The following is a 22,713-nucleotide window of genomic DNA, read 5'->3' as shown; positions in this document are numbered from 1 at the left end:
ACAAGTGCCTTTTGAAACTTGGTATCCTAGAAAAATGGTGTGAATTTAAAGAACTAGTATAAAAGAGGAGTTTCCATCGCTTGATATGGGAGGGAGACACTATCTTATTTCAGATTATCAGTGTTGCAATAAACTCTTACTCTAACAAACTTTGAACAGTAGCTTAAAGAATATTTAAAAGACTTGGTATGTCTTAGGAAATTGTATAGTTGTATCCATGCAAAATGTAGATGGATAATATTTTAAACTGTCATCTATTTGTTTTATTTAAACTACAGTTAACTTTATACGGGTGCAAATATTTGGCCTTATCATGCACACTTAATATTTGGGGGGGGGGAGGGCTTATGGTGAGCATCTCGTTTGTATGTGTGAGAGAGCGGGGTGGCAACATTTCAGTTCCTTTAAGAACTATAATGGATAAGCGTTCCATAGTATGAGAACAAAGGGGTCACTCATTAATATTCAGTAAGCATAGAACAGTATCACATGTATTCCTGCAAACACTGTTGTTTGAAAAATAGCCCTCCTGGTTTAGGTTTGAAAAGAATATAAATTACAGCATGACTCTCTATTTGAAGCAGAAAAGTCTTCAACTTGTATAATGTAAAGGATATCAGGGAAGGGAAAAAAGCATGAGTGTAGAAGGTGAAGAGCTCACATTTATTTGCTTCCTGGAAAGGCTTTTTGAAGAAAACATACTGTTCTCCTTAGAAGAAGGGGTCAATATTGGTTTAATGCGCAGAGTTGGAAATTTCTCTGTGGAATAAGGTGGATTATAAAATCCAATCAAAGTTGAAAGAGTTTCTTAAACACTGTGGTTACTGAACATTAGTGTAATTGAGGAAATTGGAGGGATGATCTAGGCTCCCTCTTTGTGTTCCCTGTGATATCTCATCTACTCTCCACAAATTCAACCCCCAGTCCCTCTTTCCCCTAATCCTCACCCTCCCCACTATGAGACTTGGCCTGAGGGTTGTCATACTGAGACCCTTAGATGGCTGGGGTTGCTGCCAGAGCAATGCATCTAGGAGCTGTATTGCTCAGCCTCTTGGGGAACAGTTTCCCCTTCTGCCTTCCCCCTCTTAAATATCCCAAAAGCCTTGGAGTGGGCAGAAAAATGTGGGGGAGCTGATACATTAGAGACAGAGGAGCACAGCTGTGCTGTTCTGACAGCTGCCCTAGCCTAAACTTTCAGTGAGGAGATTAAGGGTGTGAAGGGGGGAGCAGAACGACCCCTTGTGGACAGTTTAACTTTGATTAGTCTCTACAGCTTAACAGTATCTTCAGTTTTATTTAAACAAACAAACAGGGAAATTTAAAGATTAGGATTTTATTAAAATTTTACTGTTTTGTATGTGTGCTTTTAAGTTCGGGCATTTGTTTTTAGCAACCTTATCATTTTTAACAACTCTTCCCCAAGCAAATTAACACTTATCAGCCAAGGTAGTACCTACATAACCTTACCTATGTCCTCTGTGACATGTCACATGCGTACAATATCACTCTAAAATTAGGTTTCAGAGTAACAGCCGTGTTAGTCTGTATTCGCAAAAGGAAAAGGAGTACTTGTGGCACCTTAGAGACTAACCAATTTATTTGAGCATGAGCTTTCGTGAGCTACAGCTCACTTCATCAGATGTGCTTGTGCATTCCTAGCATACAGTGAACAATTATACTACAAACAGAACACTCCTTACTAATAGCAACAAAATTTAGTAAACATTCAATATTACAACAAGAACAAAAATCTTAAAAATGATAAAGGTTCCAAAGGGCAAATGGCTCCCAAAACAAAATCACAAACTAGAAAAGAGAATCCTTCCACAGAATCATTGCCATCTCTCATGAGGCAGAGTTAAGATTGTCTGGATGTCACTTTGAGACTTCGATAATTTTTGATTTGCTTACAGTAGAGATAGTGTGGGATTTCAGAGAGGATATGTATGTATGAGAAGTTGATGTGAATAGATGTATGGCTTTACCCTTGCTTTCTTTGTTTTTGTGGTTTTGAGTTGGGGAGTGTTTGCCCATAGCAAGTGAAAATGTTTTTACAAAGTTTTTTATATTTTTTAACTCTTGTCAGTATTATATGCAATCATGACATCTATGCCTGTGGCACTACCAAAAGTCTTGAATTTTAGAGACAGCCCTGAAGATCTGAGCTACCAAAAGTATGGTGGTGTGATACCTGCCAAATTGGTGACAAAATTAGAATTTGACTAAATATCTTCTTCCTGATGCATTGTGATTGGATGTAGCTCTTGTGGGTATTTAGCTGAAATACGGTACTAATAAAGCAAACCATGTAAGGTAGAAGCTTGTGTTGTGCTATTGTTTTAGATTGCCCATAAGTATGCTGCATGTTTCGTTGACAGAGACCAGTCCCAGCTGCTACCTTAAAGAGACTACAGTCTAAATTTTAGATGTGACACAGCAAGTGGGAGTGCCAGATGGTAGGGAGAGATGAGAAAGACGACAAAGATTAAAGTAGTGCAATAATGCAACTGTGCTGCTTATGCAATGTGCACACAATGGTCTGTCCATCGAGCTTTTTATTTAAAAAAAAAAATGAAATTGGCATTATTTATTCACTTCTTGTTGGCATAGAAGAAGCAGTACTTAGATGAAGTGAGGTTAGTGGCCTGGCAGACTACAGTAAGAAAAGCATGACAAAGAAAGTCATAGAGATACTTGTGGGAGAAACAGATGAACAGGGCTTTGAGGCTGGTTCACTGGTAGAGTGGAAGGGTTGGATGGAGGTTATGATATTGGAACAAATATTTAGGTCCTGATCCTGCAAACTCTTCCATATGAATTGACTGTGTAGATATGTGGTGCCCCAATGACATTAGTGAGTTCTCGGCTGCATTTCAGCGGGTGGTTCTCAGGTGACCGCGCTCGGAGGCAGCATTTTGGCTGCACGGTGTCCTGCGGGTGCACACAACTGCCCCAGGGGGCGCCATTGCGTCCGCAGGCACCACGTTGAGGACCCCGGTCTAATGTATTTACAGTGAATGAGAACATAAGTGAGTTCCTTTTACTCACCAAAGTTGATCACTTCTAATTTTACTTTTTTTAAGAGAAATTTGTCCCTATTTTAGTTCTTTAACTATTGATATCATAACCTATTTTTAATATTTTATTTTATTCGGATAATACTTATCATTATCTGTAGCATAAACATAGTTCTAATATGTCATTGGAACTTCATATTTATCTAATATATGTTTTCTGTGAAAAATCAAGTTTGTTTATTTGTTGTTAGGTGACTACTGATTCTATAAGTGCAAAAAATAAAGACTGGTCTTCAGCACTTCCATCAGGTGAGTTAATTTTTAATTGACTGAGTTAGCTCTAAAAGTAATGAAAATTTAATTTAGGGGGTGTGTCTTTTTTCCCCCTCTTAAATAACTGTGTCACAGTCAAGCAGACTTGAAAATACTGTGTACCAAAATCTCAGTAAACTGTCGTTTGTCTTATGTTTTCCCCCCTTCAATTGTCATATTGCTCTTCTCTTATCCAGCTGTCCCCTTCCTGTTTTATTCATCCATTGTTAATTAAATCTTACTCATCAGTATGCATTTGGAATTGAAAGTGGAACTAAACAGACCAACGTATATGAGTCAGGCAATAGCAGCAGGTTAGACTATCCCTTTGGACGGGAGATGGATCACTTAGTGATTACCTGTTCTGTTCATTCCTTCTGAAGCAGTGGTTCTCAACCTTTCCGGACTACTGTACCTTTTTCAGAATTCTGATTTGTCTTGTGTACTCCCAAGTTTCACCTCACTTAAAAACTACTTGCTTATAAAATCAGACATAAAAATACAAAAGTGTCACAGCACACTATTATTGAAAAATTGCTTACTTTTTCATTTTTACCATATAATTATAAAATACATCTATTGGAATACAAATACATTTCAGTGTATAATATATAGAGCAATATAAACAAGTCATTGTCTGTATGAAATTTTAGTTTGTACGGACTTCAGTAGTGCTTTTTCTGTAGCCTGTTCTAAAATTAGGCAAATGTCTAGATGAGTTGACGTACCCCCTGGAAGACATCTGCATACCCCTACGGATACATTTACCCCTGGTTGAGAACCACTGCTCTGAAAACCTGGCATTGGCCACTGCTGGAAGACACGATATTGGGCTAGATGGACCTTTGGTCTGACCCAGCACAGTTGTCATTGTTATGTTTGGTCCAAAAGTAGAATGCACCATTTTTCTTAGTGTGCATGTATAACTTTAAGATACATAATGATTTCAAGATGCATAGTTTACTGATGAATGCCAAAATCAAAGCCCAACATATTTAAAAAGAAAAACTGTAATCGGGGAGAAAAAGCACTTAAAGCTATAGCGGTTTCCATGCCCCCCGCCCTACCCCCCCAACCCTTAGTTATTTTTTAGTTTAGACCATATAAAAAGGTACGATGCAGTTCATTGTTTTATGTGGCAAGTAACTGTAAACACTGAAGCATAGCTCCACTAAACTCTTTTTTCTGCATATTGGAATGAGGCAGGTTACTAAACGGAGAGTAATGTTGGAATAAAGACACTGCATATAGGTGGAGGAAAATTGAGGAATAGAGGATGTTCACATAACTGTCAGTAGCTGGCTATTTTGAGGTCTAGAAATGTTTCCTCTTATAATTATATGTATTTTGGGGAAATCTGGCTTCCATTTGGTATAAATTAGAAGTTAAATAATCAAGGGATATAGTGTGTAGAGATCACATAGCTCTCTAGCTATTGACCCCATACACACTAGCCGTCACTATCCATTCCATATAGATTCCATCAATTTTTGGATAAGAACTTGTTTCTTGGACCAAAAAAAAAAAAAAATCTCTTGATAGAGGATCATCCCCATCGCAGGGGTGTGTGGGGGTGGGGCTTCTGTTTCTGTGCCAAAGATGGAGATTTTTAAGAGTTATGTAATAGTCCTCTTCAAAAAGAGTCTGCCTTTCCTAAATGTAGTTAACAATGTTGATATTTCCTGATAACAGTTGTAAGTGGTTGAGGAGGCATGAGAGTTACTCTTTGCATTCAGAGCTTGTTCTTGTTTAAAATGGTTATATAGAGTTGCAGACATTCCTGGTTGCTGAGTGAAGTGTGTGTTTACAATGTGAGGGCTTGTTCCTGCAAGGCACAGGGCCCTGTAGCCTGACCACGCAAAAGTTAAATACATGCTGCTTCTTTAAGTAGTGTCCCTATGTGTGCTCCACTATAGGTTTGCGTGCGTCCCTGTGCTGCCGATCTGAGAATTACAATAGCAGTCCATCCTGCCCACGTAGCTCCTCTCTTGCCACGAGGCTAGCCAGCATGCACAGGCATTTCCCTCTCAGTTCCTTCTCAACCACTCCTGGCTACAGACGGAGTTGAGAGCTGTCTGTTCATGGATCGTTAATGCTCCGTGGATTTGCAAATTTAGCCTCGCTTGAAGCTTTTTTTTCTTCAAGTACCTTCAGTTTTTCAGTTGGCCGTGCCAAAAAAAAAAAAAAAAACTGGGAAAAAGAGAAGAAAAAGAAAAGAAGAAAGGGTTTGCCTCCTGTCAATCGTGGGACCTCCTGGACCAGTCAGGATATGTCTGACTCTCCAGGCTTCAAGAAGTGTCCGACCTGCGAGGAATCCATCCCGGTAACAGAGGGACACTTGCAATGCGTTTGCTGCTTGGGGGAACAGCACAATCCACAAAAGTGTGATTGATGCCAGCAGCTAAAACCCAAGTCCAAGAAGGACAGAGAATTGAAGCTTAAACTTCTGCTCACAGAGTCGGCCCTTCAACCTCCGGAGTCCCGGTGAGAGCTATAACTGCAGCCTTTTATGTCAAAGGCAGGTGATTCCAAGGAGACGAGCCACTCACTCAAGACCTTTAAGAAAAGGTCTGAGTCCCCACAGTGAACCCAGATTGAGCTGGAAATGTTCCTCGGCTCCATCCTTACCATTGGTACTATCGGCATCAATGCTGAGTAGATTGACTACTCAAGGCTCTCAAGGTACTGAGCCGACTGAGCAAGTCATTTATCCCAAAGACCAATGGCATGGGCAAGGAAGCTCTGCTACTAAGAGGGTGTGAAAAACATAAAAAGTCCACCCTAGGGAAGGCCACATTGTCACGTCAACAGCACCAACACTGGTGCACGTGGCACAGGCGGACCATTTGGTCAGGCCCAGGTTGCTGTCTCCATCAGTACAAGCCAATCAGCAATGACAACTACTGGCACCAACGCTCCCTGCACTGACAGAATTCTGGTGTGCATCTGACCTCTCCATATCTGAAGTACCGGACTCACCCATACTCCGCACCAGAGCCCTGGTACCGAGCTCCCACAGGGCATTGGAATCGATGGCTTCTCCATGCCGTGCACTGCCCTTCTCCTCAGAGGAATTGAAGAGTTAGCAAGAGGACCTGGTTTTCCAGTGCTCCTCATACCCACCATACTGGCCTCAACTCCAGCATAGACAACAGGTATACCGCCTGCCAGCCCCTCAACCTCCATGGTATGGGCAGCCCCGGTATCAGCTGCCAGCTTGTTACCCCCAGGGGCCATACTGGGACCGGCCCAGAGACAGAAAACCTCCAGGGTCCTAGTGTGATACAGCAATCTAGGAGATACCCTCCTTCAGCAGCAGCATCAAGGACCACGGAACATGCCGTACAACAGATGGAGGAAATCAAGCCTTCAGGCAGAAAGAGAGGGCATCCTTCAAGCCTGTGTGTCGTTCTCCTCGCCTGATCAGGCGGTGATGCCTCCTCTGCCATCCATGGCGGATGACTTCACGTCATTGCAGGATTGGCCCAGAGTGTTGCAGAAGCCCTACAAATTCAGCTACATGAGGTGACTGAACCACAAACTGGTAGATATTCTACATACTTCCACCTCTGCCTAAGTGCGCTCCCTGTGAATGAGGTGCTTCCATACCCTGCCAGAATCGTATGGCAGACCCCAGCCTCTGCACTGCCAATGTGTAAGTGGGTGGACAAAAAGTACTATGTTGGCAAAGGGCACAGAGTTCCTGTTTTCTCACCTGCCTCTGAACTCTATTATAGTGGACGCAGTTAGTTCTAGGGGCCTCCAGTACCAATCTAGGTCCACTCCTTCTGAGCAGGACAGAAAATACTTGTTCGGCAGGAAAGCATACTCATCTGCCTCTCTGCAGTTATGGGTGGCTAACTACCAGGCTTTTTATTGGCCAAGTTCTACCAGAATTACGGGAAGTTAAATTCTTTTATTGAACAGCTGCCAGATTCTTATAAAGACCAATTCTCGGCCATAATCAGAGAGGGCCAACTGGTAGCGAAGACATTCCTCCAATCCGCTCTAGATGCAGCGTGCCTGATTTCCACTGCGGTGGTTATGAGAAGGACTTGGTGGCTATAGTCATCAGGTTTCCCCAAAGAGTTCCAGGAGACAGTGGAGGACCTCTCCTGTGAGGGAATGAAGCTGTTCACTGAGAAGACGGATGCATCCCTTCACACACAGAAGGATTCTTTGGTGACCCTCCGCTCACTGGGAATTTACACTCCAGCCTAGAAGAGGAAGCATAGCCCTCAGCCACAATTTAAGCCTTGTTCATTGCAATATATGCCTCAGTATCAATCACAGAGGCCCTGTGAACCTCAAAGGAAGAAACTGAGGTTCCCTAAGCGGAAGCAGTCAGGACCACAAACGACTTTGTCACAGCCATCAATATCAAAATGGTAGTTTTGACGAGTTGGTCGAGGTGGCCGTAGAACACTCTCTCTACTACCACACACTGGGAAATCCCTCTCCTCCTTTCAGAGATGGCCTCTCCCCATTTTACAGCATCTGGGAACAGATAACCTCTGACAAGTGGGTGTTTGAAATCGTCCAGAACTGGCCAATGGGAGCTATGGGGGCAGCGCACGGAGACCCACTGCCCATCTCCCCACAGGGGCCACAAAGACTTGCTCTCAGCCAGCCACTTCTGGGAGCAGCATGGGGCTATGGCAGGCAGGCAGGCAGCCTGAGCCCTGCTGCACCGCTGGCCAGGAGCCGCCTGTGGTAAGTGCCTCCCAGCCGCAGCCTACACCTCACACCCTCTCCTGCACCCCTGCCCCAGCCTGGAGCCCCCTTCTGCACCCAAACTGCCTCCTAAACCCCGCACCCTCTCCTACACCCCAATCCCCTGCCCCAGCCCCCTCCTGCACCAAACTTCCTCCCAGGAAAAAGACTTGTGTAAAGGGGCCTCACAAAATCTAATAGACCCGGGCCCACAGGAGAGTTAATCCGGCCCTGCCCTCCTCCTGATGCCTTTCTTTTCTAGCCTTTATATCTATCTTGCACAGAGGTGCCACATGTCTTCAAATTATGCCTAGCTGGCATTATGTAATTAATTTGTCCTGTGATAGTTCTGTGAGGGACAACTGAGAACAGGCCACTGTTTGAGGTTGACGCTACTGATAATTATTAACTTCTCACTGGGACTCTTGCGGGGGCATCCATGTTTCAGGGCAACATACACCTATGTCATGTCGTTCTTTGTATACTTTTTCTTTTACATGATTTGACCAAAGGCCACCATCAGTTTACCCAAGTCCCCAATGATAGTCACAATTCAGCAGTTTTCCCAGCCTGATGCTAACAGAACTCTGCTCCCCAAATCCTCTAGCAGATGTAGGACTTCAGGTTACCAGACTTACATCAGCACCACCCCCAACAAATGGCTCAACCTCCTTTCAGGATATTTTTTCTGGACAAGGTCACACTCAAGTTGCATCTGAAGTTCACCCCTAAAGTGTCTTCTGCTTTTCGCATGAACCAACTTATTCAGCTTCCAACATTTTACCCTAAACACACGGATGAAGAAAAAAGTTTTAGACACAAAATCCCAGAAGCTAAAAGACAAATACCACGAGCAGTATAGCAAGGCACACCGGTAGGTCAAACGCCTTGTGAGAGCGGACAAACGGCATTATTTTGATAATCTGGTAACACAAGCAGAGAATGCAGCTGCTCGTGGTGAGCAAGGAACCATCTACAAAATGACGCAGTTTATCAGTGGTAAATGGCAGACACCAACAAACATTCTCATCAGAAACAAACAAGGACACCTACTAACAACCGAAAAAGAACAAGAAAAGCGTTGGACAGAGCATTTCAAAGAATTGCTGAACAGGGAGCCACCTAAAGAGGAAGCAAACATCCAGGAGGCAGAAGAAGATCTTGATATCAACAGAGCCACCCCAACTAAGGAAGAGATCATTCAAGCCATCAAATCCTTAAAAAATGGGAAAGCTTCTGGCAAGAATAACTTGAATGCAGAATTGTTCAAGGTGAATCCTAAATTAGCAGGACCTATCCTGGCCCCTCTATTTACATCAAACTGGGAAAGGGAAAAAGTGCCAGATGAGTGGACCAATGGGGTTATAGTGAAGATACCAAAGAAAGGAACTCTCAGTAATTGTAATAACTGGCGTGGTATCACACTTTTATCTGTGCCAAGCAAAGTATTGTGTAAGATCGTAGTCCAGCATATATCAGAGGCAGTTGATAGCGTTCTCAGAAAAGAGCAAGCTGGTTTTCTGAAAGGGCGTGGATGCACAGACCAGATCTTCACTCTGCGAAACATAATAGAACGGTGCTTAGAATGACAATGGCAACTCTTCATAAATTTCATAGCCTTTGAGAAGGCTTTTGATAGCATTCAGAGGACCACCTATGGTGCATTCTGCGGGCATATGAAATTCCTTTCCGTATAATCAACGTCATCAAAAGCTTCTATTTCAACTTTACATGCAGTGTTGATTACAGTGAGCTCAGTTTTGAACTCAAAACAGGAGTACGTCACGGGCGTGTCATATCTGCAGTCCTCTTCAACGTTGCCATCGACTAGGTAATGCAGCGTACAACAGAAGACATGCCAGAGGCATTAAATGGACACTCCTCTCATCCCTTGAAGACTTGAACTTTGCAGATGATGTCGCTCTCCTATCACATACCCAACACCATATACAAGAAAAAACAATTTGACTCATCACATTCAGCCAGCAAATTGGACTGAAAATCAACTGCAATAAGATAGATATCATGACCTTTAATATTGCCTCACCATCACCAGTATGGATAGAGGATTATGTTCTCACCAATGTAGAAATATTCACATTCTTGGGCAGCACCATCAGCCAGGACGGTGGAACAAGCCAGGAAATCCGGAACAAAATCAGTAAAGCCAGGAACACCTTCAGGAGCTTAAATAGAGTCTGGAAATCATCAAAATACAACACCAAAAGCAAACTCAAGATTTATCAGAGCTGCACTTTATAGTGCAGAATGCTGGGGAATCAGGAAGTATGACATGTCCAAACTGTCTTCATTCCATACAACCTGCCTCCGAAAAATCCTCCGTACCTTTTGGTCCAGAACAGTCTCAAAGCAAGATCTATTGACACAGTGCAGCCAAGAGGATCTGAGCACCACCATTGCCAGGAGGCGTTGGAGATGGATCAGTCATGTGCTTTGGATGGAAACTGATTCCATCACCAGAGTAGCAATAAGACAGACACCTGAAGGCAAGTGGAAACGAGGCTGCCCAAAAACAACATGGTGAAGAGCTGTGGAAGCTGAGCTGAAAACCTTGGGCACAGCTGGGGAGCCATTGAAAGACTTTCCAGAAACAGACAGGAGTGGAGGAGCTTCGTCACTGCCCTAAACACCAAAGGCGTAATAGGAACATCATGATGATGATGATGATGACACATGGATAACAGAGACCATCCTCCATACGGTTAATGTGAGAAGGGACAGAGCAAAGGCCTTTAGAAAATCCCCGAGACTATTCCTCTCCCTTGTGGATAGATCAAAAGGTGCAGCTGTTTCAACTCAGCAACTCTCCAAGTGGGTCTCTGGCTGCTTCAAGCTCTTCTATCAATTGCGTCGGGAAATGCCCCCATCGTCAATACATATGAACTCCATGAGATCAGTCTCCTGGTCCATTCTCCGACGTTCTCTCATTCTCTTGCATTCTCCAAGGGTATTCCTAATCAGAGATCTGCAAAACAGCTACCTGGGCATCTGCTCATACCTTTGGTGAATACATCTTGGGGGATTTGGCTACAGACTCCCAATTCGGCGCCACAGTTCTGTCATCCGTATCAGATATGTAGGGCCCTACCAAATTCACGGCAATGAAAAACGCATCACGGACCGTGAAGTCTGTTCTTCTGTGTACTTTTACCCTCTGCTATACAGAATTTTTCAAATTGAGGGTCCTGATCCAAAAGGGAGTTGCATGGGGGTTGCAGTATTGCCACCCTTACTTCTGCGTTGCCTTCAGAGCTGGGTGGCCAGAGAATGGCGGCTGTTGGCCAGGTGTCCAGCTCTAAAGGCAACCGCCTGCCAGCAGCAGCACAGAAATAAGGATAGCAATACCATGCCACCCTTACTTCTGCGCTTTTGCCTTCAGATCTGAGTGGTCGGAGAGTGGTGGCTGCTGACTGAGGGCCTTCAGAGCTGGTATCCCAGCTAACAGCCACTGCTCTCCAGCTGCCCAGCTCTGAAGGCAGTGCTACCATCAGCAGCAGCGCAGAAGTAAGGGTAGCAGTACCGTAACTCCCCCTACAGCAACTTTGCAACCCCCGCCCACAACTCCTTTTTGCACCTTTGCCTTTGCACCACTGACCGGGAGCCACCCAAGGTAAGCCCATGCCCAGAGCCCCCTCCTACACTTCAAACCCCTAATCCCCAGCCCCATCCCAGAGCCCATACCCCCTCCCGCACCCCAACTACTTGCCCCAGCCCGGAGCCCCCTCCCGCATCCTGAACCCTTCATTTCTGGTCTCACCCTGGAGCCTTCACCCCCATTGAGAGCCCTCATCCCCTCCCACACCCTAACCGCCTGCCCCAGTCCAGTGAAAGTGAGTGAGGGTGGGGGAGAGCGAGCTACCGAGGGAGGGGGAATGTAGTCAGCGGAGCCTTGGGGAAGGGGCAGGGCAAGGGTGTTCGGTTTTTTGCGAATAGAAAGTTGGCAACCCTACTCAGGAGTCACCTACAGTGGAACACCCATTGGGACACACAACTCAAAGAGCCATCATTACTGCACAAGGTGAGTAACTTCTTAAGTGCTTAAGCACAAAAGTAGTCCTGTTGAGACTACACATGCTTAAATACTTCTGCTGAATTGGGGCCAGAGTAAAGAGCACCTTGCAAGATTGAACTCTAAAACCGGAAGTGGGTACAACACAAAACAATACATGATAGAACCGGAATGTTGAAGAGTGATCTGGTAGTATGAATGATTCACAGGACAATTAAGCATATATATATGTATGTATGTATATATATATATATATATATATATATGTATGTATGTAAAGTACGATGAAGAAAGAAGGTATTTTTGAAGCCAGGAAAAGGTACAAAGGAACACGTCTAGACAACTTTGGGTGTAGCGAAGAGATGCAGTGTAGTAGGATTATTGGGAAGAGATGTTAGCTGTCATAGAATTGTGAAGTATTGCAAGGACTTAATGCAGAAAGATCCTATAAGGCAGTAGAGAGATCTATGAGGGGGGAAAATCATGGTCAGGAGGAAAATCATATTGACAGCTGAATTTGGATAGTCTGGAGGGGCAAAATCTGAGGAGTAAGAAGGTTAAGGAGGCTTTTGTAATAGCTGAGGCAAGAGAGGCCCAAGGCATGAACCCAGGTGTTTTTGAGAGAAAAGGCTAACCCGTTTTAGAGATGTTGCAGAAGAAATAATAGGGTCTAGTGGAGGATTGAGTTTTTGGGGAAGAGAGAACACACTAAGGCTAAGCAGATAATAGGGCTGTGAATTGCTGTTCCTTAATATGAATTTCTTAGAAAACGTGACACGCTTTTCATTCTGTGCTCTTTAGAGCTTTTCGAGTTTTTGTTTGTTTTTTGTTTTCCTTGTAATTGTCTGTGGTACAAGATATTCTTTGTGTTAATACTGATTTTGGAGGAAATATTTAGGTTGGCCTTGATTTGGGAGGAGGAGTTATGCTGTGCATGTCTGGTTGTTACAGTTTTTAGGTGGGTGGAGGGAGTGAGTATTCTTTTCCGGGTTCTTTGTTCAGTGAAGGGCTGTGGCTTGTGGGAGATTTTATATAGGACCCTTGTGCTTCCATTTCTTTTTAATTTGTATTTCCTTTTCTTTTCCTTTCAGTTTTGTTTACATGTATTTTTTTGAGTGTGTTTGCCTTTCTGTAGTATATTTTTGTTCATTCCTAATGGCACTTCCGGTCAGAGTTAGTGTTACTTCTGGTAAAGCTTTAAAGTGTTTCAGGGGTAAGTGCTTTTCATTTACCTTTCAATATGTTCTCCTATGGGTATGTTAAGTAAACTTCAGCAGAGGTTTTTATGTAGTTTTGTATTTTAAGAGCAAATTGAGATTCTAAGTAAGTATTAGTGCTCTCAGATAAGCGGTGCTTGATCAGGATGATCAGTGGAAGGGGAGACTTATATTACACAACGGAGCAAGTCTTTTTCCTTTTAATTATTGTCTTTTATATTTTAAATATGAAATGCATAGAAGATAAAATAGAATCATACCAATTGGAATGTTCTTTTCCTTTTCTGGACTTAAGTTTGTGTTGCACTTAATGTTGTGGTGTTCTTTTCTATATATGCTTTTTAAACATTAGAAGAAGGTGGGTTATTACACACTAATTAGGCAAATAGCAGGACAAAGGTACAAAAACTGTTTTTTAATGAGGTTTTGGTTATGCTTTTTAATGTTTGCTTGAGTGCAATATCAGTTCCTTAAAAGAAAACTCCAGTGTAATAATGAAAAGAGAATTTAATCTCTACGCTTAAATGCTAAAATGAGGATATACTTAAAACCCTTGGTTTCAGACAGGCTCTCATTTCCTAGTTTCCCACAGGCTACAAGTATGAGGAAACTCTGTTGTGCATTATTATTTGTAAGTGTCACCTTCAGTAAATATTTGAACCTGCACCGTGCAGAGTTCCCATAGAAATCTTAACTTTAGGCTCCTATTTTTTAAAAGGTTTTGGTTTGTTTGTTCTAAAGTTCATAATTATTTTATTAAGTCTAAATAACTTTTCATTGTTAACACTGGGGTAATTTTTGTTTTAAAGTGATAAAGATTTTATGCCACTAAGAAGTTTTTAATAAACATATTCGTCCCTGATGCTGCAAATACTTATACATATGTTTAAGTACATAAATAGTCCCATGGGACTATTCGTGTGAATACAGTGGTGTACCTGTTTAAGTATTTGCGGAATCAGTCTTAATTTTCATGTTTTTTTTACCTATAGCATTTGTATTAAATTCATATAAAAGATGCCACTAATGTATTCATTATACATTTTCATCTACAGTTGCAGTAGCACATATTTTCAAATTAGTTTTACAGCACCTCAGCCTAATTTAAAGCAGTGATTTAAAAAAATCCTCCTGGAGTAATTCAGTGAGTCAGAATAAAGTATATCCTTGCATTTGCTAAGCCTTTTATCGAGTTGTGATCGATGAGCATCCTTTTTTTTTTTTTTTTTTTTTAAGGAGAAAACCCTGATTTTCATAACTTAGCATGTCATGAAGAACCCTGGCAAAATCCAGCACTCACCAAATCTATAACTGAACATTGCCAACTATTAATTGTCTATTTAGGAGTCCCAAAACATAATTTTGCTTACACAGATAATCAGATCTTCTGATCATGGACTGGTGAAAGGTTGAACAGCAAATTAATTTTCTGTCTCATAAAGCTTTCATTTAAGATCTACTAAAAATTCAAAACAAAAATAAAAATGTTAAAAATTGAATTTTGACTTCATAATAAACACACATTCAAACATCCAATCTTACGTTTCATTTCCTTCCATCTTTAGGCAAGTAACTGAGCAAAAATACTTTTCCAACCAGTGGTTTCACTTCTTATTTCTAGCAGACCAGAAAAGAAATCAAAATACTTTTAAATGTTTTTCTTCATTTTGTTGCATTTTCATTATGTTGCGCTTTTACCTATAGAATTGTAATAAATTAATAAAAAAATGCCACTAATGTATAATATGTTCATTATACATTCTAAAATTATTATAAAAAAACCAGGGAGTCCTTGTGGCACCTTAGAGACTAACAAATTTATTTGGTCATAAGCTTTTGTGGGCTAAAACCCACTTCATCAGCTGCATGGAGTGAAAAATACAGTAAGCAGTATATATATATTACAGCACATGAAAAGATGGGAGTGAAATTTGTTAGTCTCTAAGGTTCCACAAGGATTCCTCGTTGTTTTTGCTGATACAGACTAACACGGCTACCACTCTGAAATCCTTAAAATTATAGTTTTAAATTATCACAGGAACCAACCAATTGAGTAATCATCACGATATTAAGATATGTGAAGTACTAGAATTAATTACTTGAGTTTGACTTCAATCACTTACCTACACTGGAGACAGTGATAGGTATCCTCAATGGACATTTGTTTAATAAATTCTTCTCAGAGTTCTAATTGACCTAGTATCTCACAGATGACTGGGTTTCTAAGACACGGGCTCAACAGTGATGTGTTCAACAGTAAATTTTCTGTGGCTATTGATCATATGAATCTTTCAAGCATTTGCACATTTTATAGCCTCAGAGCTTAATATTGGTCTGAGACAAAGATCTGCAGTCCTAAAGCTAATCTAGGCCAAAATTTTTAAGTCATTAGTAATTTTGGGAGCCCAATTTGAAACATCCTAAGGGTGCTTAATTTTTAAAAGGCTTCTATTTAACACTTGCAGAAACTCATGCCCACTTATGGTGTCTCAAGTTTGGCACCCAAAATCATTAATCACTTTTTAAAAAATTGGAATTTAATCTGTGGTGGAATAATTATAATTTTACAGGAAAAAAAGATCTCTTTTACAGTTGCCTGATATGATGTAATATAGAGAGGAAGAAACTTAGTCATGAATTCTCCTCATCCGTAGAACATTACAGTGTGGACTGGCATAGGTAGAGAAAATAACTTATTTAGATTGGGTATACTGGAGTGTTTATTCTCTCCATTTCTTTTCTCTCTCAATGTAAAGTCAGTCGTTTGAACTGAATGAGTCTATTCAGAAAGGTATTCTTTAAGTATTGTGGCTAAATACAGCAAATTGAAATTATAATATGAAATATGTTCTAATAAGGCCCATATTGATATTTTACTCGTTCAAAAAATTAGACAATGTCAACAGGAATTTTCAAAATGAAATAATTTTTAGCTTGTTGCTGATATAACCTCTGTATAATATGTGATTGTTTAAAAAATAAGTTTCTTTAAACAATTGTAAGGGTTTTTCTTCTTAATTAAAAGGGTCTTCTAGCAAGGGAGAAATTGTACACAAAGTGGTGGTAAATTTCCAAAGTAAACAAACTGGATAAAGAAAGAAGTGATATTTTTATTAACTTCTTTCAGTTACATTAATCTGAGATATTTGTAACTGTTGGAGGTACAAAATTTTCAGACAAAATGTGATTTTCGGGTTGGTGTTCTTTTAAATGAATGTTGTCTTCAATTGGTTCAAAATGATATTTTTATGTAACAGGAGAGAATCACCAAAATAAAGGAAAACTAAAGAACAAAACCAGTGATTCTGAAAAGACGAGGTAAGAAGGAGATATTTTATCATTTTAGTAACTTTACATGGTGAAAATCTTTGGAAGAACATTAATGAAATTTTCACTGTTCCTATTTTTATATATTCTTGAAAGGACAAATTTTCACATGAGGAAAGCATTCAGATATATTGGATACAAACTCTCATTGACATGTTGGAGACTTCAACATTTTGTGCACTCCTAGCTAATAAAGAAGCTGTTCATATATTTTTTTTTTTTTAAGGTGGTTGACCAGTAATGGTGGTTCTCATCTTTTTTTGATTCTGTGTAGAAGTCTGTAATATTGAATTTGATCACAGTTGTTTCAATAGCAACGGATAGTTGTCATAAGCACAAGTTTATGATTTCCTTGAAGGTCCAAGAAGAAGAAACTAAGCTGTAGAAGGAAGAGCCATGATTAAAAATTAGATCTTCAGTGACAAAAGGGACCCAGAAAAACAGGACCATATAAATACTATCACTGCTAAATTTGCTCAACTGTTCTCCTTCAACAGTTTTTCTGTAATAGTCTTATAATAAGTATCTAAAATCATGTCCCAACAATTCATTAACATTTGTAAGTAAGTGAATGCTCTAAATGAGTTGGCAACCCTACTTGTGAAGTAGCAAACTTTCTAATCGCACAAAACTAAACACTTTTGCCCTGCCCGTTCCCTGCCCCTTCCCCAAGGCTCTGCCATGAGGCCCCACCCCCCACTCACTCCATCCTTCCTCCCTCTGTTGCTCACTCTCCCCCACCCTCACTCACTCATTTTTACCGGGTTGGAGCAGGGGGTTGGGGTGAGGGCTCTGGCTGCGGGTGTGGGCTCCGGGCTGGGGCCAGAGATGAGGAGTTCAGGGTGTGGGAGGGGGCTCCGGGCTGGGGCAGGGGTTTGGGGTGTGGGGTGAGGGCTTTGGCTGGGTGTGCAGGCTCTGGGGTGGGGCTGGGAATGAGGGGTTCAGGTTGTGGGAGGGGGCTCTGGGCAGGGGATTGGGATGCGGGGGGGTGATGGCTCTGGTCTGGGAGTGTGGGCTCCAGGGTGAGGCCAGAAATGAGGGGTTCAGGATGCTGGCGGGGGCTCTGAGTTGGGACAAGGGATGGGGTGCGGGCTGCGGGAAGGAGTTTGGGTGCAGGAGGGAGCTCACGGCTGGAACTGGGGGTTAGGGTGTGGGAGGGGATGTGTGATGCAGGCTCCAGGAGGAGGCTGAGGGCAGGGGTAGGGGGTTGGGGTGCAGGAGGGAGTGAGGAGTGCGGGTTCTGGGTGGCGCTTACTTTGGGCAGCTCCCCATAAGCAGCGACATGTCTCTCAGCTCCAAGGCGTAGCCAGGTGGCTCTGCGCAGTGTGCACTGCCCCCGGCCTCAGGCACCGCCTCTGCAGCTTCCAATGGCCGGGAGCCACCCAGAGCCAGGTAGGGAGCCTGCCTTAGCCATGCTGTGCTACCGACCGGACTTTTAACGGCCCAGACAGCTCTACTGCCAGGATCCCTTTTTGACTGGGTGTTCCGGTTGAAAATGGGTTACCTGGCAACCCTATTCACAAGGCATAGAAGTTATTTTAAAAAACAGATTAGCAAAAAAGGAAAGTAATAGCAGAATCGCTAATTATAACACATTTGTATAGGTTCAAAGGTATTGAGATGCTAAAGTGTTAGAATTACCAGAGAAATGTCTATAAACAAATGTCTAAAAATAGTGTGCATATGAGAGAGAGAGAGAATACAAACAAATCCAAATCACTACTTGTATAACCATCTTGTACCACACAGCTGTTTACTCCTGCCAAAGGGGTTTCTTGATGATAGTAAATGCATTACTGACATTAAGATGAGCCTGTAGCTATTACAGTAGATCTTACTTTGAAAAATAATTATCATAAAAGTCATAAAATAATTATTAAAACTTCTAAGAATGGTACACGGGCTATAAAATTTTGTTAAGTTTGTATTAAGGCTGTCAGTTTGCTGTTTTTACCTCTCAGATAATTAGATGTGTGATCAAAGATAAGTATTCAAAGATCCTTTGATAGAGAACTGTGTCTAGACACAGCAGAATTTTTTTGGTTTGCTTTTCAGCTGTAACATTCTTTATCACAGTGGCTGACTACATAATCTATCATTCTCACAGCCTGAAACAAATTTGATATGGTGTTAGTGGAACACCAAAGTATGAAACCCTACTAGGCCATTTTGAAGTCACTTTTCAGAGCTGAACTACACTTTGATTAACTTTACAGGTCCAGACAGCTGACTAAATTTCTTTAATTACTACATCTGTCATGGAGAGGCTGCACTATTTGAAGTTTTTATATTTTTCAGAGGCCATTCGCAATTTTATAAATAAATGCATAATTAGAAAATTCTTGTTAAGAATATGTGTTGATGCCATTACTTAATCACAAACTACTTTTATATCTTTGTGGCTGTTGCTGTGAAAAGTCTATGGAGCCTAGCCATAACAATGAATGTGTTTATTGTGCAGTCGAGGATACTGTGGATCTTATACTAATTAGTGAATTAAAATTTAGCCACACCAGCATAGCTTGGATCATATCATTTTTCAAGGTCCCCTCACACTTGCTCCAGTGTATATAACGGACACATTCCTTCTGAGAAATCTCCATTTCCTTAGCACACAATCTTTAGGACTCTTCCCATGTGATGGGTGCTTGCTGCCCTTGAACATGGGGCAGAGATGAAGGTATAATCAAATGCCTTTAGAAGCTGGGAGTATGGTTCTCAGCACAGGTAGAGAGATGCATGTTAGCTATGCTGGAGCTAGTGCACTAAAAATAGCAGAGTGGCTCAGGTGGCTAGCCCTATGCCCCGTCCTTGATGCTGCAGTCGTTTTTGTGTGTTAGCTTGAGCAGAGCTAGTGCATATCTGTCTACCTGCCATGGGAAGCACCGTCCCAGTTGCTGTGCAGGCATACCCCATATAGCTACATAAGCCAACGAATTTCTTCACCCTCTGAAGAATGGAGTCTATAAAGTGTATATGTACAAATTCCAATTTAAAAATTGCAGTGATGCTAATACTGTCTTTAATTGTAGAGATCATCTGAGTTTGAAGATTGATTCTAAAAACATCCAGGATAAACTCTGTAGTGCTATCCAACAGGTAAATGAAGGAAACAACTGAAAACACTAGGATCTTAATTTAAAAATACTTCTTTCATGTCTCTTGTTTGAATAAATCATGTTATCTTGGCAATAACATTACTTAAGTATTAAAAAATACAACAATGGTATTTAATTAACATGTTGAGGCAGCCCAGGATTTAACTACACATCTATCAGACAAGCATAAACTTCTGAACAGGGCTATGTATACTCTGGTACAACAGAACCAAATTAAACACCATTAGCCCTTAATTTCTGCTGCAGTGTTAATTTATTGTGTTGCTAGTCAAGTGCAGATTAGGACATTTTAATTGAAGTTTACAATTAAGTAAGCATCAGCTTTGGAAAAGTACCTCTTAGGTGAATATCTTTAAAAATATTACATATTTTCTATGTCATAGAGGCTATCCAATGATCCTCCAAAAGTATCAAAATTCAAGAGACACAAAACTACTTTTAAGGAAGTTGGTATGGTTGACTTTGGGCCATGAATCCTAAGAAAGACATTTATGTCACCAATTTACAGAAAATTCAATACAAGAACCACACAATAATAATAAAAATAACATAAATTGACAACCAGTCACTCAAAGATCAGGAAAATAAATACAAATTCAGATTTATGACAAATTTTACCATCAGCATTTTCTCCATTCTATCCTAAGAGTAGATGAATGTTCTTATTTTTTTTGCAAATAGGGCAATTGTAGTAACCATTTTGTTTTGGAATTCAGCTATGGTTTTTCAGCTTGACTTCTGAAATCTGAATTTTGATGGATGAAAGTTAATCTAAAATTCATCAAGATAAAACTTTTGAAATTTAAAATGTTCTCTAAGGCCCCAGTGTTTGACACTGGCTAGTCTCAGCACAGAATGAGAAGATGTTAACATGGATTTGACAAGGTCATTACTTCGAAATCTCACTTCAGTGGTATCAACAGGACTAGGTAGATTTGGCTTTTGTTTTTGCTTCATTCAAATTTTTAATATTTGGGTGAAACATTAATATTTAAAAAATTACTTCAAACATTACAATCATAACTTTTCAATTTCTACTTCAAAGAATCTGAAAATAAAACAATTTTACGTACTGAAAACTGTAATTTTAGGTATGACTTAGGAAATCATTACAGTCTATGTAATAGTGAATTTCTTTAGTATTCAGCTTGTTATAATATGTTTTTAATGTATTCATTAGGATTTATGTAATAGGAAAAAGGGGACCTCTAGCACCCTCGCCAAAGCTTAAAAATACACCAAAATAATACCTAAGCATAATTAAAATACAGCAGTATAATTCAGTATAACACACTCTCAGGAAATCAGGCAGCTTAGAATCTCAAGTCATCCTCCCCCATCCAATATTTCCCCACTTTTATCATTCCTTTCCCACCCCCAACCCTATCTTCCATTGCCTAGAGAGACAATGATGAGCTTTATTCATAATTTTTTACATTTAAATTATTTCATATCTTAAAAGAAAATGAGGAATGAAAGCTTATAAAACAGGTCTGCCTGACACAGGAGCAATGAGGTATTATGGTGTGTGCGTATACATACATGTACTGCCCTGTTCGTGCATTGTAAAAATCCTTATGCAGTCGTCTTTAACAAGTAATTGATACCTATGCGTAGTAGCTACTTTATGACATTAAATTCAGCTTTGTTTTTCCTTAATTACTTGTTCAAAATACTAAGGCTCCAATCCTGCAACTACTTGTGCTTGGAGGACTTCTGCAGAGCAGTCCATCATATGGTTCACAGCATAGGATCAGAACCGAAGATATTAGACCGCTTTATGAACTAATGACTTCTGTGTTTATCTCTTTTATACAGCAGCTTTAGAGGAGTAACAAGCTCATACAGTACCCAAGATATTGCAGCATTAAATATAAAAGAAAACCAAAAGTGAAAAGATATAGACCAGGGAGACAAAAAATATTTTCAAATTGCTTTATTGTTTTAGAGAAATGGGTGAGTGTAAGGTGAAAAAATATAGGAAGTCTGCTTTTAGGTGGTAAAAGTGCTGAGGGGCAGACTCTTAAATCGTGGTGATGAAATCATGGGACAGGACAGAGGAGTTGAGATTTAGAGTGACTAAGGCCTTGTCTATACTACAGAGTTTTGTCAGCAAAAGCTGCCTTTTGCCGACAAAACACAGGAGCTGTACACATTACAAAGCTACTTTTAGCGGCGAAACTCTGCTGTTTTGCAGACAAAATAAAACCGCCTCAACGAGAAGCATAAAACTTTTTGCGGAAAAGTTAAAGTGACAAAGTGTCAGTGTATACACTGCTGTTTGTTTTGTCGACATAACTGACTTCCACCAGTATCCCACAATGCCTGCCGTGACCGCTCTGCTCAGTGTAGGCATGCGCCTCTTCTCTTTCAAAGCTTTGGGAAGTATCTGACAGCTCAGTGTGCTGCTCTGTTTGGGAAACAAAGAGCAGATTATTAGCATGGAATGCTCCTCTTCTGCCCTGCACTGGGAACACAGGGGCAGGCAGGCTGCTGCTGCGGGGAGCAGGGGGGACGATGGATGATTGCTGTGCTGCTTTGACATTCCTCAGCATGGAGAGCTCACACAGCTGCTCAGGATGCTGCTCCTGGCAGCTCAGGAGGCTGTGGGAGAACTCGGAGGGAATCATAGAACCATAGGCTGGCGGAGTGGGCTGCTTCAGGGGAGACTGCTGTGCCGACTGCCAAGCAGAGTTGGGAGCTGATGTGAGGTGTGGGTCCCCTTCCCTCTCTCAGGATAGGTGGTCAGCCTGCTGTCTCGCCTGCCCCAGCCACACCACTCTCCTCTCTCTCCCTCCCACCACACACTTCATTTGAAAAAGCAGCTGACAATCTACTAGGATGCCCCTGAAATGATGGGATTGAGAAACCTGCCGCATGTGATGCTGTACCTGCCCCATGAGGTATTGCAAACCCTTCCCAAAGCATCCTGCGGCCAGTTGCACAGTGGGATAGCGACCACCGTGCACTGTGTGGAT

At 41.3% G+C, this 22,713-nt stretch overlaps 1 protein-coding gene across 8 annotated transcripts in view; it reads left to right on the top strand.

Annotated features, from left to right (window-relative positions):
- The window catches only part of TTC3 (tetratricopeptide repeat domain 3), a 135,343-nt gene that overhangs the window by 43,898 nt on the left and 68,732 nt on the right, over window positions 1-22,713 (top strand). For all 8 annotated transcript variants that reach the window (XR_013346338.1, XR_013346339.1, XM_077818550.1 and 5 more), the window contains 3 exons: window positions 3,269-3,326; window positions 16,547-16,607; window positions 19,649-19,715. Coding sequence is in view for 6 of the 8 variants with exons in the window: in XM_077818550.1 (XP_077674676.1) it covers window positions 3,269-3,326; window positions 16,547-16,607; window positions 19,649-19,715 (186 nt within the window). In the remaining 2 variants the exon portion in view is untranslated. The remainder of the gene's footprint in view (window positions 1-3,268; window positions 3,327-16,546; window positions 16,608-19,648; window positions 19,716-22,713) is intronic.

The sequence above is a fragment of the Eretmochelys imbricata genome, chromosome 1 (genome assembly GCF_965152235.1).
Source record: "Eretmochelys imbricata isolate rEreImb1 chromosome 1, rEreImb1.hap1, whole genome shotgun sequence".
Taxonomy (NCBI): domain Eukaryota; kingdom Metazoa; phylum Chordata; order Testudines; family Cheloniidae; genus Eretmochelys; species Eretmochelys imbricata.
Note: the sequence above shows the minus strand (reverse complement) of the source record. Positions and strands in the feature narration are given on the sequence as shown.